Source organism: Oxyura jamaicensis, chromosome 1, assembly GCF_011077185.1.
Source record: "Oxyura jamaicensis isolate SHBP4307 breed ruddy duck chromosome 1, BPBGC_Ojam_1.0, whole genome shotgun sequence".
NCBI classification, from domain to species: Eukaryota; Metazoa; Chordata; class Aves; order Anseriformes; family Anatidae; genus Oxyura; species Oxyura jamaicensis.
Window position 1 is genome coordinate 193484531 of NC_048893.1, and position 16977 is coordinate 193501507.

Below are 16977 nucleotides of genomic sequence, written 5' to 3' on the forward strand. Positions count from 1 at the left end.
TTGAGGATATTTTGGGGGGACAGCAGTGAAAACACACCAGTTTGAGGGTATTTGTAAAGGCGGGGACTGCTGACTGGCAGGCTGAGGTTAAGCAAAGGGAAGAACTGGGAGGTTTTATCACTCCCGTAGCTGTTTCTACACTTTTTATTTGTGAACTCGCGTGTGAAGGAGGAACAGCCTGCAAAGGATCAGCGCCGAGGGCAGGGGGCGCCATTGCTGGGCGCGGAGCGGCGCCATTTTGGGGCGTGCCCCTGCGCCGGGCAGCCATGATGGCGGGCGGGCCCGTCTCTATGGTAAGTCCTCCCGGCGCTCCGCCTGCTGGGCGCTGGGCGGGATGATGGCGGCGTAGGGCCGGGCTGCGCTGCGGGAGGAGGCCGCTGTGAGAGGGACCCTGAGGGGCTCCGAGGGGCCGGGAGGGCTCTGAGGCATCCTAGCATCGGGGTAAGCCCACTCGTTGTCGTTTGGGTTGGGAGGGAGCTGCGTGGCGGCCCTGCCTGGCTGTGGGCCCTGAAGCGGCATCTCCATTGCTGCCATCCCAAAACCTGACAAGAGCGGGCGGCCCCCGGGGGTTCGGGCGGGGTGTGGGGCTTTTAAAGCCAAGGTAAATGCGGGCTGGGCTCAGGAAGGAGCGGGGGTGGTTGCTGGGGGTGGTGGTGCTCCGGATTGGGTCTGGTCTGAAACCTGAGCTCATACATCCCCCTTCCGCAGTCAGCGCGGACAGAACAAGCTGCTTTCGCAGATCTTACAGGCCGTGCTGGGCCCCAGCTGGCTCGCACGGCGTTGTAGAAGGTGTCAGCAGTTGTTAGTGAGCCTGGCTAGCTTCTGGCTCCCTTCTTTATTTGCATTTGTGCCTGTGAATTGTGCTTTCTCGGTAGTGCTTCGCTATCAGTGTGTTCTGCATGGTGGGATGTCGCTGTGAGCAACAAATACGTTGTTTAGTTTTAACACAAATCCACGTGTTCTGTGCAAGTAGAGCATAAATAGATCTTATTTGTAATATCACAAAAGCAAATGGAACAATATCATCTGTTCGTTCTTCTCCACTTTAAATTTGTTATCTTGTCAACCTTGAACACCGCCTTCTGGCTCTTCCTGCGTCTCTGCAGATACATCTCTAGTCCGTGGTGAGTGGGTGTGCATGCCCTACTGAAGCAGAAGGGAGTGCTGCCTCACCTCACAGATCTCAGGTGGCACTGACCGATCAGCCAGGCAGTGGTTGTGTATTGGCCATGGTGTCTTGAGGCCTTGGCTGGGTGGTTTGGGCTCCTGGTCCCTGGCTCCTGTCCAGCAGCACTGTATGCAGTGCGTGCTGACAGTGTGTCCGTGTGGCCAAGGCTGCGCAGAGCCTGCTTGCTCCTTTGTCACAGCTGCAGCTCTTGGCACCCGTTATGCCACTCTTAGGGTGTGCTGGTGATAGGCGAGTTCCTGCAGGTTCTAAAACAAGAGCTGCTGAGAACTTCTGCCTTTCCCCAAGCAGGATATTTTGTTATTTGCACGTGGTTTACGTATGGTTGAAGCTGTCAGCTGTGTGCTTGCAGAGATAACGTTACCCCTAGCTCTTCAGAAGGTTCTGCTGGCCAGCTGGAGAGCTGCTCAGGGCAGTCCCACAGGGCTCAGCCACGTTACCAACATTGGTGCTGTGCCTGCACAGGAGAACTGACAGGGCCAGGGCAAGGGCTAGAGCCTAGAGGGTGTGTGACCATCATCACTCTAATTACTGGCACCATGGTGGACGTGCTGTGAGCCGTGTCAGCCAGCACTGGTGGTGATGATACTGAGCTACACGTAGGGGAATGAAGGAGAAATCATTCCTAATAGGCAGACGTTTTTTGGCTGTCCTTTTCTCAGGGGAAAGAGTTCAGTTACTTGCTTAGCACCGGGACTTAAGGAGAGGAGACTGGCTTCTGGCATTTTATTTACTATATAAACATGACCTTGCATTCTCGTTCAAATCTGAATGCCATCTTTCATTCGTGTTGGAAAAGACTTTCTTTTGAAAATCTGAATAGATTCTGTCAAGGAAAAAGCTCCTTAAATTTTAAGGGTCAGGTGCCAAGGGATGGCTAGAGATTTGTCCTGGCTGCTACAGTTCCAGGAACAGCGTAGTTCTGGTGACTGCCTTGCGCTGTAAGCTCTAGTAATGGCTGCTTTTTGCCCTTGATTCTGTAGTCATTAAAATGACGACAGCAGCAAGGCCCACGTTTGAACCTGCGAGAGGAGGAAGAGGAAAAGGCGAAGGAGACTTAAGCCAGCTATCCAAACAGTATTCCAGCAGAGACCTTCCCTCTCATACTAAAATCAAATACAGGTAAGTACTGCGTGTTTGGTCTGGCTTACGGGAAAACAGGATAGGGATGTTTGGTGTTTTGTTTTTTTGTTGTTATGACCAGCTGGTGTGCAGCAGTGCTGAGTGAGTGGGCTGAAACAGCAAGTCTCCAAAGCAGACTTAGGAGACCGAACGGTCCTGCAAGCTTGAGAAGTTGAATTGTAGTGGTCCGTACTGCTGGCTGTGGAAGTGAGTCATCAGAAGGTGGGCTTTGGAGACCGAGTAGTTCAGGCAGTGGAGTGAAAAGAAAAGCTTTGGGAATGGAAGGAGATGACTGAGCCATTCAGGCTGCTGTCACTTGCAGGATCAGATTGAACATCTCAAAAGGAGGAAAATTATGTTGTGTATTGGCCGAGAACCACTGGGAAGGAGAACTAAGAGGAGGCAGGGAAATCATGGAATAGCTCTCAGGCGTTGGAAGAGCTGATATTAAACACTGCAAGTAGTTCGTGCAGGTCCTAAAGGAGGCAGTTGCTTTAACCAATCTGAAAGATAATAGGATTTTACATAAAAATTATCCTGTGTTTGAAATTCATAATGAATTGTTGATACCCTGCTGAAAGATTATATGAAATCTGGAGTCAGTGTGGCTCAGGTACCTGGAATTTAACTGAAATGTGTCAGCCAAAAATTGTTTTCATCTAGCTGATGTGACCCTTGTCAGTGAAACTCCTGCTAAGGTTTCCCACTTGCACTTTCTCTGTGCAGATGCTTACCCTTTCACCTCTTCCCTCCTGCCTCCCTTCACAGAACATGTGGATAAGGGAGTGGGAGGGTGTGGTTGGTTTTTTTTTGAGCAGTACCAAAATCAACAGAACAAAAGTGCTGTCCAGTGCATTCTGTTATTACAGGAAAAATGGCTGCTGGCTTGCCTCTTTGAACAGCACAGGGGTTTGGAACACGACGCTGCTGTCTTGAAAGGAGCATGTGGGGAGAAGTTTATACAGGGCTACACAATGTGTGTTTAACAAGTCCCTTCATGTGTGCAAGAGAGATGGAGGGGGCATTACATGTCTCCTGTTCTTTCTCCCCAAAAGCTAACGCAAAGTGGACTCTCTTAAATTGCCAGGCCTGCATCACTGCAGGAAAGATGCAGTGTCTCAGTCCCACTCGGGCTGCCTGAATGACACGGGGCCTCGGGGTTTTTGCTGCCATGTCAGGGATTCTGAATTCAGGTTTTTAATTACGAAAGCAAATGAAATGCTCCATCATAAAGACAGCTTTTGCACACAGTGTATTTATAATGGCTAGAGTCTGGGTTTCTTCAGGCACTCTTATTTCCAGAACTGGGTTCACAGAAAGGTGAAAAGAATTGCTGCTTGGTTTTTCTTCATCAATTCTCCTCAAGGTTTCCACAAAAATCCAGCACGCTCTGGGAGGAATGCAGTGTGACTCAAGTATAAATAGGCTGTTGCTTTTGGCCAGCGTGTATTATATAATAGAGAGAAAAAAGTGCATTTGCAACGTGTTTCACTAACACTGGTGTTTTGCTGCTTCTCCCAGCTTTTTTTTTTTCCAGGCATGGGACTTTATCTCTTTTCTACTCAGGGGGAAAAGGTTTGAAAAAAGTGTACTCGGGTTTTGGTCTTATTTACAAGCCTTAGAGATTTCTTTGCAACAGCAATTTGGGCTGATAAAACTGTGAGGAAAGTTGACCTGATAGGCATTAACCTGGACTGCAGGAGAACAGATTTACAAACACCGACAGCAGGGAGATGCAGTCAGCCTGTTTTCACAGGAATTGTGTGTTGTTGTTTTTTTTCTTTAATTCAAGAGGCACTGGAAGGAACATGTGTATGTTATTGCATGTCTGTGTGTAACGTGTGCAGGGAAGGGGACTGGTGAAGAGAGAATGAAGAAGTACATGTCTGCAGTGTACCCAGCTCTTATTCTGTGCTCTGAACTTGTTCACCCCTGGGTTTATTTGCCTCCTTCAAATATTGCTACCAGCTGCAGGCTGACAACTTCAGCTTCTCTCCTGTTATTTTCCTGTTATGTTTATTATTCTCTCCTTGTTATTTCAGACAGACCACTCAGGATGCTCCTGAAGAGGTGCGTAACCGTGACTTCAGGAGGGAGCTGGAGGAGAGGGAACGGGTTGCTGCAAGAGAAAAGAACAGAGACAGACCAACAAGAGGTAAAACTAGCCCTTCATCAAGAAATAAGACCGTTGTGTGACACTGCATTCACGCAGAATTCCATGTTACAAGTTTCAGGTTGCAGACAGCATGTCATGAGAGCAGAATTTAGGGTATTGGTCTGATAGTTCAGAGCTGTTGACCTGCAAGGGAATGTCCGCTGTCTTTCACGCTGGCTTCGTGCTGGCGGAGATCTAGGGCAGCCAGTAGAAGAGCACAGGCCATCGTGCAGGCCAGCTGGTACAGTATGATTGTAACGGTTTGGCAATGGTACGTGCAGTTAATAAAGGCCTTTTTTGTGCTTGGACAAATGAGGCAGGAAGGAGAAGGGGAATGACTCATCTTCTAGTGAACTAATACATTGTTTTTAAAGTACCTGGTTCTGTTCGTGTACAGTGAATGAGATATAAAATAAAAATCAAAGGCTGGGATGTTTGGTGGTGGTGGTGGTTTTCTTTTTGAGAAATACTCGTTTTTAATATCAAGCTTGACAGAATTTAGATACTTCTGTACACTTCACAACTAAACCTCAAGTACTATGGGGATTTCAAATTCACAGATAAAACAGATATCATTTGGACCAAACTAGGTAATATTAGTGCTTTGGGGTGGTCCACAATGGAAACACTGCAATTGGATATATAAAATAAAGATATTTCTCCACAGCTTTTTTTTTTTTCCTGTTCTTTCATATTGAAATAATAACTTCAAAAACTACTTGGAGGCTAAATAGTAAGTTTGGGGGTGTTTGTTTGAGGATACAAGGGAATTAGCACAGGCATTAAGATTGAGAGGGGAGGAAAAACTAAGCGTGAGCTTATTTCTTACTCAAATGCAGGGCGACTTGTTAATGAAAATTTTTGTTTTCTGACATTAGATGCTGTTAAGTAAAATCACTTTTTTTAACCCTATCCCTTAGAGCACACGACATCATCTTCTGTGTCCAAGAAGCCTCGTCTAGACCAGATTCCTGCAGCAAATCTTGACGCGGATGATCCTCTTACTGATGTGTGTATCTTTTTCTGTCTTCTTCCCTTTCATTGTCCTGCCTTGGGGATTTGCTATTAATAGAATGTGTACTTTTAGATATGTTAAAGATTTAAGACAGGTAACTAACAACTGGTTCCTGCAGTTTCCTTACTCAGTTGCTCTGCTCTGGCAGGAGTCCAGAGTGCTTCAGAGAATTCTGTTCCACGCTGCAGTGGTGCCCTTAGAGGGAGCAAGTTCGCTGTGACTCCTAGTGCACAAAAACTAGAGAACTGAAAATACCACCTAAAATATTGGTAGTTTTTAGACTCAGGCAATATTGGATTAGTTAGAATTCCCCAAAGGCAGAACTGTTGCAGTAAACACGCTGGGAAAACCAGTACAGCCTGGGAGACTTCTCTTTTTTTTCTCAGATAAGATGCACATCTCTGTAGCAATCTTCAGAATTAAAAGATGTATTTATTTTAAAACTGTATTTATTAAATGAAATGAATGAACTACTACTTGTTTCCTTTTGTTCATTTTAGGAGGATGATGAAGATGAGGACTTGGAAGACAGTGATGATGATGACACTGCAGCTCTTCTGGCTGAACTGGAAAAAATTAAGAAGGAGCGAGCTGAGGAACAGGCTCGAAAGGTAAAATCTCACCCATTAAAGAGCATCTGCTTTTTGCAAACGTGCTCATCAAAACCGTTTTGCCTTAGGTATTAGGGAAGGGAGAACTGGTAAACAAAGTAAGTGCCAAGCTCACAACACTTCAAAACAAACTTCTCAAGTGGAGTCTGATGGTTTTGTTCTTCTGTTAAATAATTGTTGTCAAGATTTTTTTTTCTTCAGCTAACATATTTGTGGGTGAATATTTTACCAAAGCGTTGTATTTACTTTCCCAGTGCTTTGTAGAGGCATTTGACTGAAGACAATCTTGCTTTTAACAAGTAAGTCCTTCTCTGAAGGCAACTGTCAAACCTCATTGGTGACCTACCTGTTATCATCCAGTGGAATTTCATTTGTTAACTAGCTTTTATGGAAGAAAGAAATGTGCCTTTTTTGTTCATGAATTAAAACTACCAGTGCGCTCTTTGCTTTTGATTCTGGCTTCAACTTCTGATAAAGTTTTTGATCTTTTTACAACACTAGTGCTATTTTGCCTTGGCAAGAAGCACCAACTGTAACTATAAAACCAGAACTATTTTGGTGTGTTTATACATGGATGAATTTATTTGAAAAATGCCTCCACAAAACTTAATAGCATGGCTGATAATCTTTTCAGGATGTGGTAAATCAACTTCCATATGGCCTACAATTATTATGCCACTGACTCCCCCGCCTCCTTGGTGTCAGAGATGGTTGGGCTGGAGTTCATTACTGAAATCCTTGGTTGATGAGTGGACTGTGGGGACTGTTTCTGGGAATTGTCAGTGTTATCCAAATGATGAGTGGTCAGGATGAGCTGCATTGGCTCTAACACTGTTGCACTAGAATTTGCAGTCCAGGTGTCTCATTGGCACTGCTGAAATGCTTTACCTATGGAGTTGCACAGAATTTGGTGGATATACGCAGCATTCCCTCTTCTGTTTTGAGTAAGCTTTTTCTTTTTTGGGGTAGGGCTTAAATGGTTTTAGGGCTTTTGAAAAGAAAAGTTTTATACTTTGGTCTGAGTAGTTTTGTATATTGTTAGTTTTTTGATGCTAGTGTAGAACCTATCATCTTTACATAAAGTAACCTGAGATAGTTTTTAGCATGTGCTAAATAAATGTATTAAATGCTGATCAGAATCTCTGCTGCTGTGACAACATAATGTTTTGAGACCTCTGAACTCCTCATAGCTTTGTCTGTAGCTGAACTCGCACCCTTATAGCTGGAATGTTTTTTCACAAATGCTCTCCAGGAGAGTCAGCTGCTCTCCACTAGAGTTAGTAAACAGGGCATAGCATCTAGCAGACACTAGGAACAGCTAAGAGAGAATAATGTCAGCTGCTGCAGGCACTGGTGTAGTGCTTGACTGCTCTTTTAGCTAGCAGCATGGAAGTTAACCTTTATTTAGAGTCAACAAGGCCTGTAAAAACCAGTGAAGTCTTCAGTCTTAAAGTGGTTTGGGAGGTTAAAAGCTGTGCTATATTGATTCAATGTAGAAACTTTCCTTAAAAGACTGTTGATAATTGGTTCTCCATCTGGCCTGCAAATGGTCTTTTCAGTTAAACTGTAGCTGAAGCATCTCTCATCTCTTGGTGTAGACAGTTGTCACACATCACATGAAATTGTGTTCTGCAGTTACAACGTGGCAAAAATGACCTGAAAACTCTGGCAACAGTTCTTCGTCATTTTTTTGTTTGAAGTGTACTAAAATACAACTCAAGGGTAGCAACATGTAGGAAAGACTGCTACTTCAGCTAAATTTGCAGAAGTGCTTAAAGTGAAAACTTTTATCTGTGTACATCTTCAGTTTGCTTCCCTGCTGTAATTACACACCTAGAATAAATAGCATAACTTTTTGAACGCTTCAATTTCAAGAACTTGCCTTGGGAAAATAATGGTAGTAAATTACAGCAGCACAACCACGCACGTGCTTATCTGTTCATGAGTGCAAAGCAGGATTGTTCACAATCTACAAAGTTCTTGTTTTGTCACTAGAGGGTGCTAAGAGCTCTGAAGAATTTCTTACAGCACTTGTTCTATCTTGCTGTCTCTTAACTGGTATTATTCTTTGCCGTCATGAGTGCTCACCACCCGTGAAATGTAGTGCTTGGGACGTGTTATGTGAATACTTAATACACACAAACTTATCTGAAATGAATCCCTATATTTCATCCCTAAAATCATTATTAGTTATTTGCAATATTATACGTTATGGCACAGACACTACCTACTCTGTTCATCTTGATGAGTGGTGTTTAATTAAAATTAACCTTTAAAATCACCTCTTAAAAAGTGACATCTCTATTAAATAGTGGCTGCTCTGAAGTAATTGGAACTTTATTTTCTTGGGGGTATTTTTTTGAGTGTAGGAAACTAAGAGTATGTTCATGAAAAAAGCAAAAACCAAGGCAGTGCAATGTTGGAAAGAATTTTTGGTAGTAAGGGTTTACTTAGAAAAGATTACCTATGTTGTCTTCAGGGGTGCAATCTGTTTAGATAATGCCGTTTCCCATGTCCTTAAAACAAGGCAATGTTGACAAAGCATTTCATAGCCGTCCTATATAAATCCCCTTTCATATGATATATGTGGACTTCGTATTATCACGTGTTGCAGGGTGTAATTTAAACCTCATTTTGTAACTGACTTCATAGTAGCAATACGGTTGACTTCAGGATAACGTCTCATGCAAACTCTTAATTGTAGTTGCTGTTAATCCTAAGCCATGTAAATAGTTGGTTTAGCTACTGGAACAGCGTTGTCCCCAGTAGGCAGTTTGGGTAAACTGGTGGCAAGGCAGAAGGAAAACAGCAGTGAATGCCTCTTCACTCTCCTGCGCGTTGTTCTCGCATCTCTTCATTGTTACACAGGCAGATTAACGTGCTCGTGCATCTTCTTGGAAAAGATGACATGGCTAAAATGTGGGACTAGATCCCAGACTTGTGCTATATGTAAATCTTCTCCTTGTACTTCAGTTATTCTATCCAACAATGTTACTGCAGTTATTTCTGAGACTTCAAATAAGGTAAATGCTGGATTTTTGTTAACTGTTTTCACCCGTCACTTTGGTGCTCAGTATTTAAGTTGCCATGGAAGGAGGACTGTTCCTTTTAAAGCGCGTTTCTGGTCAGGCATGAAAAATGGCAGATAGGAATGTGTTATTCTTCAGTTTGTCATGGTCTGTGTTAACTTTCCTCATGCGGTAACACCAATTGCCACCAAAAACCTCCAATTTTGATAAATGTTAGTGTTAAGAGGTACTAACTTCCTTCATGCTGATATTTCCTTTAATCTGTGAAGGAAGTAGTTTTTTAACCAAATAAAAGATTGCTGTCCAAGCCCTTTAATATCTTAAAATGCTTACATTCCCTTTTTAGAAGCAAAATAATTACTATAAATGTCTTAAAAAGCTGATTGGAAACGGAAGTTGTTCTGACTTTTCTCCTGCCCTCTGCAAATTTAACCTCTTTAACCAATTTAAACATAGCTTGTTTCTAGTAGAGACTGAACTTACCAGGAAGTCTGAGTTTTGGGAGCCATTTCCGTGGAATAATCCTGGATCTGTCTAAAACTGTACAAACGCAAGAACTACTGCTAACCATCCATGGATAGGCTTCATGGGAACACGTTTCAGTATTCCAAATTCAGCATTACGGCACTCTTAATTTTCAGTTTTCAAGACTTCCTTAAAAGGTAAATTGAAATAATTAAAAACAAACCTCAAACCAGCGAGCTGCTGAGTGTACATGCACAGTTCCAGCAAAGCTATTTTAACATCCAGTCATTTTATACTTATCTGAGATCAGACTTCAAGTTTCAGGTTGGCTGCATTACAGTTTCTTTTCACCCAGTGCTTCTCTGTAGCTGGGTGTATTGTTTTACTAATGGTCAAAGTAGATCTTAGCTCTATCCTGTGTTGTAGCCTCAACTTCTCTCAATTAATGCATTAAAAGAGTCTTGATTTTAACCCTTTCACTTAAAATTTAAGTGTGTAACTAAAACTAGAGTGCCAAATTAGTGATTAAGAATGTATTTCACTGAAGATGCAAAAGCAGACGATTGTATTTCTTCGTTAAATGCTTGTGAGACATGCTGGCAGTGCTTACCCGCGTCGAGGACTAATAACGTCTCATCACTTGTGGGGAGAATGACAACAAATCTGCACATAGGCACTGCAATTACTCTCTCTGTTTATTTTTTGGAGTTTCCTACAATTAACTGAATCGCTGTATTGCACAGAGTTAGTGACTTGTGTGGGATGATATTACTGGGGTTGATCTCCGCATTATTAAGTCTTGTTCCATGCTGCTGAAGGACCCTGCTGTCATAGTTTGTCATTCAAAAATTAGCACTTAAATAACTTTTTGTGATTTTTAGCCTTCAGTGAACCAGGGATATTTCAGATTTTCTGTAAGAACTGAGCAGGGTAACTTATTTTAATACAATGGAGTCATTTCAGGAATTTCAGCACTTTCTGTAAAAGTAATCTCGCTCTGTGCTAAGGGTAGGAGCTATACTGAAAGAAAAATAACCATGGTAACAATACTGTTTTTCTTTCCTTTGTGGTCAGAAACAAGTATGCCAAGGGGCTGTTATTCTTGCAGCAAGATAAGGAATAATTGTTCAGTTAAGGTTAATACAGCTTTGTCCACTTCTGTTTTTTTGCCCCGTGATGAGTTCAGTTGTGCAGTGGAGACTTGCTGTGAGACCCACTTCATACAGCATCGTCTCCGTCTGCTTCCTTGGGGCATGGGACTCCCTCTGCCAGTCCAGTCTTATTTCCCCACACCATAATTTTCCTCTTCTGTTGGCCTCTGCCACTTCCACGGTGGCAGCAAAGGAAGGAGTTGCTTTCTAACAGCGTGGCTGACTCCTGAGTCATCGCTGCAAACAGTCAGTACAGCACTGCTGCGTGTAGTGATGGAATAACCTGCAGTGTGGTGGGGTTTTCTGTTGTTTTTTTTTTTTTTTTGCTAAAACAGTTTAGGAAAAGAATTGTATGCCTCATCCTGCAGAACGGAAAGGCAGACAAAGAAACATTATTTTTAAAAGGGTGGAGTGAACAGAAATACGCTATTCTCTCCCTTAGGCTTTTCTCCTGTTGTAGGTTTGCTGTACCCATAGTTTTTTACCTTAATACGCCTTTGTTCCACCACGCAGAAGAACAATACAAGCTTTGGAGGAAGCTGAGCCGCTTATTTTGCAAACAGCTGTGCTGTATCGTGCCCCAGAGGTGTGCAGCTCAGACAGCTAGGAAGGTTATGTCTGGTCTGTTTGATTTGATACAAGCCATGCTCCGTCGCCTGGAGCGTCCCAGCCTTCACTGGAGGAGTGGGCAGTGGAAGATTGATGTGGAAAATTCTGAAATGTAACAAAAACCTTTTTTTGGCTGGAGATGAAGGATTTTACAGCTCTGGCTGGAGTGTATAAATTAGCTTGAGTGTAAATGTCAACTTTACACCACCGTGAGTTACACCTTGTGTTTCTTCCATGCTGTGTCTCTAAGATACACAATGGAATAAGTAACCTATTTGTTAATTTCTGCATACTTTCCTGGGGAGGTTTTAAAGGTAAATGATACAAAAATCCTCGAGACTAACCTTCAGAACGAGCCTACATCCTAAATCTCTTGTAGCAAACACGTTGACGTGTCATCCAGCCCAGAGCAGCTTGGAATGATGGAATTCCAGGAAGAAGCCACCGCATGCGCCGCGTCGCCTTTGTGAAGTGACTGAGACTGACGATGTCTCACTCAACAGATCTGTTCCCTGTTTGCTTCCAGGCGCTGATCTGTTGATCTCTAATGACAAAGATAACGCAGTTTGTTCCTGCTTGTGGCTGTGCTGTCTCTGCAGGTCTAAAAGAAAGCAGGGTTCTGTTCGCCAACAGAGCGGCGAAGCAGCCAACAAAGTGCCCAGGGGCTCTGCGGTGTCGCTTGCAGCAGACAGGGGAAGTGGATCTTTGAAATAAGATTCCTGGTTGTTTTCTACCCGCTGTCTGTATGAAAGATCTGACAGCTTCTGTTAGCATTGTGTTCTTAGTAGTTTCTAATAATTTACGAGGTGCAAAAGTAAAATGTAATCATTTGAAATTCCTATTATCATCCTTTCTGTTTCTTTTATTAAGTGGTTTTTTTTGCTGCCCTCAGTCCTCTGGAATTATAGGTGACTTGAATGGACGTTGATTTTTAGCAGGATTTTGTCGTTTTAGACAGGATTTAGTTGCCCTTGAAATGCCAAATTGGGATGCACATACCGCTTACTCAGCCGAGCTTCCATTCTGGTGCAGTGGAGACAAAGCCAGCACAGCAGGCGGAGCCCGGAGCGTGGTTAGTTCCCTAGGTACGTGGGTTAGGGCGAGCAGCACAGCTCTCTTGGCACCACGTGTATTCTCCGGATCTCCTGTGCGGTGTGAGCTCAGATGCCTACAGGCAGATGCCTAAATGTAGGTGGCTTAATCTGGAGCTAAATCCTACTCTTACACTACTCCTTGTAGGATAATACTTCTTAAAAATGTTCTGTCACTCTTCAATTTGATTTTATTTTTTCTGTCACCAAACCTTAACACGTCAGGCTGATGATACTTTTTTCATTATCAGAAAGCAAAATATGCCAGGCTGACTGAGGCTGAAGGATGTTACGTGGGTTATACAAAACGTAAAGGCTAGGATGATGCCTACGTGCTGTTTTAAAATCTTATTATAGAAAAATTAAACACGCACTTGTGCATTCAGGTTCATTAACTGGATCATTGCCGAGGCTGATGTCTTAGAAATCTGATGTGCCGTGCTCTGCATGCCTCCTTGAGAAGAGTTCCCCTGGAGTTCAGCTCTAAAATGGAAAATGGCTCCGATGGTTGGGTTTGTAGGACTTGAAAGAAGTTATCTTTGCAGAAACTTTTGTCAACAGAGGAATATTCATTTATTACAATGCTCTTATAAGTACCAGTTTCTCTTGAGCACTATCCAGTATCATTTTTGTTTGCTTTTTTTATGTCTGTACCAAGTTACAGGTGCCTTTTTTTTTAAAAAAAAACCTCTGACTTTTAGTGGAGCATCAGAGATTCAGGTTTAGTGAGGCAGAACCCACCTCGTTTTGGACAACACGGAGCTCCTGGCGTGTTTGCATCCTGTTATAGATTTGCCAAATGGGCTTAAACGCAATCTCTTGGGAGTAACCTGAAAATCAATAATGATACATGTGTATATATATATATATAAATATCAAAGTTTTTGCTTGGTTTCAAATAAATCCTCTGTAGGCACCAGGGGCCGCATGACATGGATGTGCTGGGCAGCCTGAGGGCTGCTGGAGCGCTGGTGGGAACTGACCCGGAGAGCAGCACATCTGATGGCGCTCCTGTGGGCTCCTCCATGTTAAGAGGAAAGGAAACAGCAAATCAAAGGCTGCCATACCGTGACAAAGAGGTTGTAGGCATTTCTCCTGTGCAATCCACAAAGGAAACAAATGTGTAATTTGAGTTTGTAATTCTGAAACAGGGGGAAGTTGTTGCTCTATATAAAATACCTTTGATTTCTGTGTTTCTTTATTTACTGGGGTGGTAACAAGTGATGTTGGAATGCAAATGCTGGATTTAGACCTGTGTGTGGAATGCAGAACTTCACTTTATTTGTGGTAATAGCATTCACGGCTGCAGTTGGTGTTAAAGCTCCATTGACAGCCCAGAAAGAGCAAATATGCCTGTCCACGTGTTGAGTAAGGGTAGGACGGGGTTGTCCTGAAGCAGTGCCGTGCTTTTAAGCGGCATGCTCTTTTGGGGAGCTCTCCACTCCACCGGCAGTTAATTGCAGCCAGTTACAAACCCTGTTTGTGAGAAGCAGCCTAATGGCAGCTGTTTTTTCATAAGTAAAACTCGGGTAGACTTAGAAAAGCAAAACCTTTACCAGTGCCCCTGCCTAGTCTGGTATTTGTATATATGGCAAGTTGGAATTGTTCGCGAGAGGCTTGGGTTGTCTTAGAGGAATTTTCTACGTACCCGGTCAGCGCAATTGAAAAACACTGTAAGTTGGAGATAGTTTTAATAATATGCCACTTAGTTTTGATTAAGTGTTCGAAGCTAGAGAACTCTGGCTAGTATCAGTTTTCAAGTTTAGCACTTAAACCTTGTAAATGCTATCATCAAGGGAAACATTTCCTCTTCTGGGATCCCATAGCAGCCCTCAGCCATGAATTTGCTGCACTTTCAAACATAAACCTTACTCGTGATCTGTGTCTTTCATTTGTATAACTTATAAAAGCTATGCTTTCAGTTTCCTGTGGCACTAATGAGACTTGAGGACGTCTTTTTTTTAACTGGGCTGTTTTCAGACCATAGTCCAGCATGCAGGGAGGGGGAAACGTAGTTTGTCATCCAAAGGAGAAAATTTTGTTTTCCTTCTGGTACTTTCATCAAAGAACAACCCTTGTAATGCATTCAAAAGGATGTGGCAAAATGTGCCGATGTAAAACGAGTGTGACATTATCAGTCTGAAGTCTGAGCATTTAAGTCACTAAATGTATTAATACAGCTTGTAAGCGTGGGCAGCAAAATCTCCTTTGTGTTGCCTGTAGTGCAGCGCTTTGCTTAGGCTTCAGTTGCTTCTAGCTCATTGCTTGCACGCTTCTAGCAGTGCAAGGAGAAGTAAATATTCTTTTTAATCGGTCCCTAGGGAAGCTGTAGCTGTAAAATCCAAGTAGATTGCTCAAGTTGATAGAGAGGTTTCAAGATGCTGGAAGGTTTCTTCCACCTAGTGAGTACAGTATAATGCATTCTCTTTTCTCATGAGGATAAGGCAAATCTTTTAATCTGTATGCAATTTTTCATATAATAAATATGTAAATGGTAAAGCTAGAATTTAACTGAATATTTGATGGGGCACCAGAAGCAAGTAGAGCAGAAATGAGCATTGCTAGATTGAGGGTTTATTAGAAATGTTAAGCTCTTTAGTGTATCTCTGCTTCTGTCCTTATTCCAGTCACATACAAGTGTCAAATGCTCTGAAAAGTTGGAGCTATGATGGTGGGTATTTGCAGCCAAATAATGTTTTATCTTTCTCTACCAACTAAATTAGAAAAGTGTCCCAGAAAAGTAATCTATCCGGTTTTGGTTCTCAGGAGCAAGAGCAAAAGGCTGAAGAAGAACGAATTCGAATGGAGAACATCCTAAGTGGCAACCCACTGCTGAACCTTACGGGCCCAGCACAGCCTCAAGCAAACTTCAAAGTGAAGAGGAGGTAGGGTGCAGTCTGTGCTGTGAGGTCCCTCCCTTAGTTTCCTCACGTTGCTGTGAGAGTCTGTAAATGTCATCGTTTCCTTCCTCAAATACCAAAACAGTGTGATAGAAAATTGGAATACAGAGGCATGCAGCGATTGTCCCGCTCATTTCTCTGAAGAAACCATCCTGCTACTTCGTGGTACAAAAACAAAAATCAGGTTGAGAATTGTGTCTGTCTGACGTTGTTCATATTGATATGAAAAGTAGCAGGACCAAAGTTCCTCGAGAAATTTGTTGTAGTACTTCTCTTTAGAATGTGGCTTTATATTATAGGGTAACTGCAGTTAACAGTCTTTTTCCTGAATAGGATTCTTGTTTGCAGATACTCCAATTACTATTGCGTTTTTCAGAATTCTGGGCCATTAAAGTTTGTTTTCTGCTCTGCTCAAACATCCAATATTTTCTGCAAAGACAAATTAACTTTTAATCCACAAATATTTTTATTGCTTCTAACTCAAAAGCATAAAGAAGATGGCTTGGATTAGAAGAACAGATCTTTTCTTTTTAAAGACTAAAACCCACTCCTAATGACTTGTTGCTCTTCTAAATGGGAGGGCCAAATGGCATTTAAATATTTTTATAAATTGCACTGAATTTTCATAGAACCCCACTGAAGTTAAACATTTCTCTATTTTCAGATGGGATGATGATGTTGTCTTCAAGAACTGTGCCAAGGGGATAGATGAATCAAAAAAGGACAAAAGATTCGTCAATGATACCCTGCGATCAGAATTTCACAAAAAGTTCATGGAAAAATACATCAAGTAGTACAGTTTTATGTGCTTTGGTGCTGAAGGACTTGGCAAGTCATGGTTGTTTCCCCCCCCTTGTCTCTGAATCCAAGGCTGAACATTTGGTCATGAATTCCCAAATGCTTTTCCAAGATCATCAACAACTTGATAATTAGTAATTGCTGTGTATCTGGAGTTTTTATTCCTTCAGTATGCTTTCCTTTTCAGTTTTAATTAAACCAGTTTGTGTTTCATGAAGGTTTTTCTGTTTGTGTGTATTTCCTTTTACTGGCCGCCTTGTAAATGGAAGGAGAGGGAAGCTGGTTTGCAGTAAATGCTTCGATTGTTTGGATTGCTTTCCAAAACAGCCTGTGTCTGTAAGGACGCTGGTTTGTAACTTGCACAAATTGTATGTCAGTAGCGTCAAGGACGGGGAGTAGCTGAATGTGATAGGCAGTGTGCACTCAGAAGACCTAATCTTTCTGTAGCAAAGTGGACTTGCTTCCTCTTAATATCTAGTTACAGACTTAGTTAATCTTCAGTTTTAGTTTCTTCTGTTAGCAACTGAGTTTCAGCTCTGGGAGCTAGCTCCAGGTTCTCAACAGCCGTGTTCTGGGTTGTTCTGGGGCGATACAACCTGGGGGAATACTCCTGGGAACCTTGGGGCGGGTGCCTCTGTAATAAATCACCCCAGTGCTCAGTCCTTCAGACGCAGCCTCGTGGTGACAAGGCTCAGCCTGTGTGTGTGTGGTTCAGTCATAATGGCATTGTCAGAAGCTTGGAGTGGTTTTTATTAAATGAGCTATCTCACCAAGATATCATTGTACGCTTCAATGTAATTTTAAAATGTCCATTTTAACATTTAAGAGGACTACATAAAATATGA

At 42.6% G+C, this 16977-nt stretch overlaps 1 protein-coding gene across 2 annotated transcripts; it reads left to right on the top strand.

Moving 5' to 3' along the window:
• Window positions 1–368: 368 nt before the first annotated feature.
• Window positions 369–16349, top strand: CWC15 (CWC15 spliceosome associated protein homolog). 2 transcript variants are annotated; one of them, XM_035328542.1, is made up of 7 exons: window positions 369–441; window positions 2170–2308; window positions 4351–4463; window positions 5384–5472; window positions 5979–6089; window positions 15201–15319; window positions 15999–16349. In XM_035328542.1, the coding sequence occupies exons 2-7, from the start codon at window positions 2178–2180 to the stop codon at window positions 16126–16128; spliced, it is 693 nt and encodes a 230-aa protein (XP_035184433.1). In that variant the 5' UTR covers window positions 369–441; window positions 2170–2177; the 3' UTR covers window positions 16129–16349. The 2 variants fall into 2 exon arrangements, with proteins under 2 accessions (XP_035184433.1, XP_035184423.1); XM_035328532.1 differs by lacking the exon at window positions 369–441 and adding an exon at window positions 999–1124.
• Window positions 16350–16977: the final 628 nt, after the last annotated feature.

Bases quoted from the DNA above. Each gene is read 5' to 3' on its own strand.
- CWC15 (XM_035328542.1), top strand. From the start codon at position 2,178: ATGACGACAGCAGCAAGGCCCACGTTTGAACCTGCGAGAGGAGGAAGA. The intron at 2,309-4,350 runs GTAAGTACTGCG...TTGTTATTTCAG, and splicing joins CATACTAAAATCAAATACAG to ACAGACCACTCAGGATGCTC. The intron at 15,320-15,998 runs GTAGGGTGCAGT...CTCTATTTTCAG, and splicing joins AACTTCAAAGTGAAGAGGAG to ATGGGATGATGATGTTGTCT.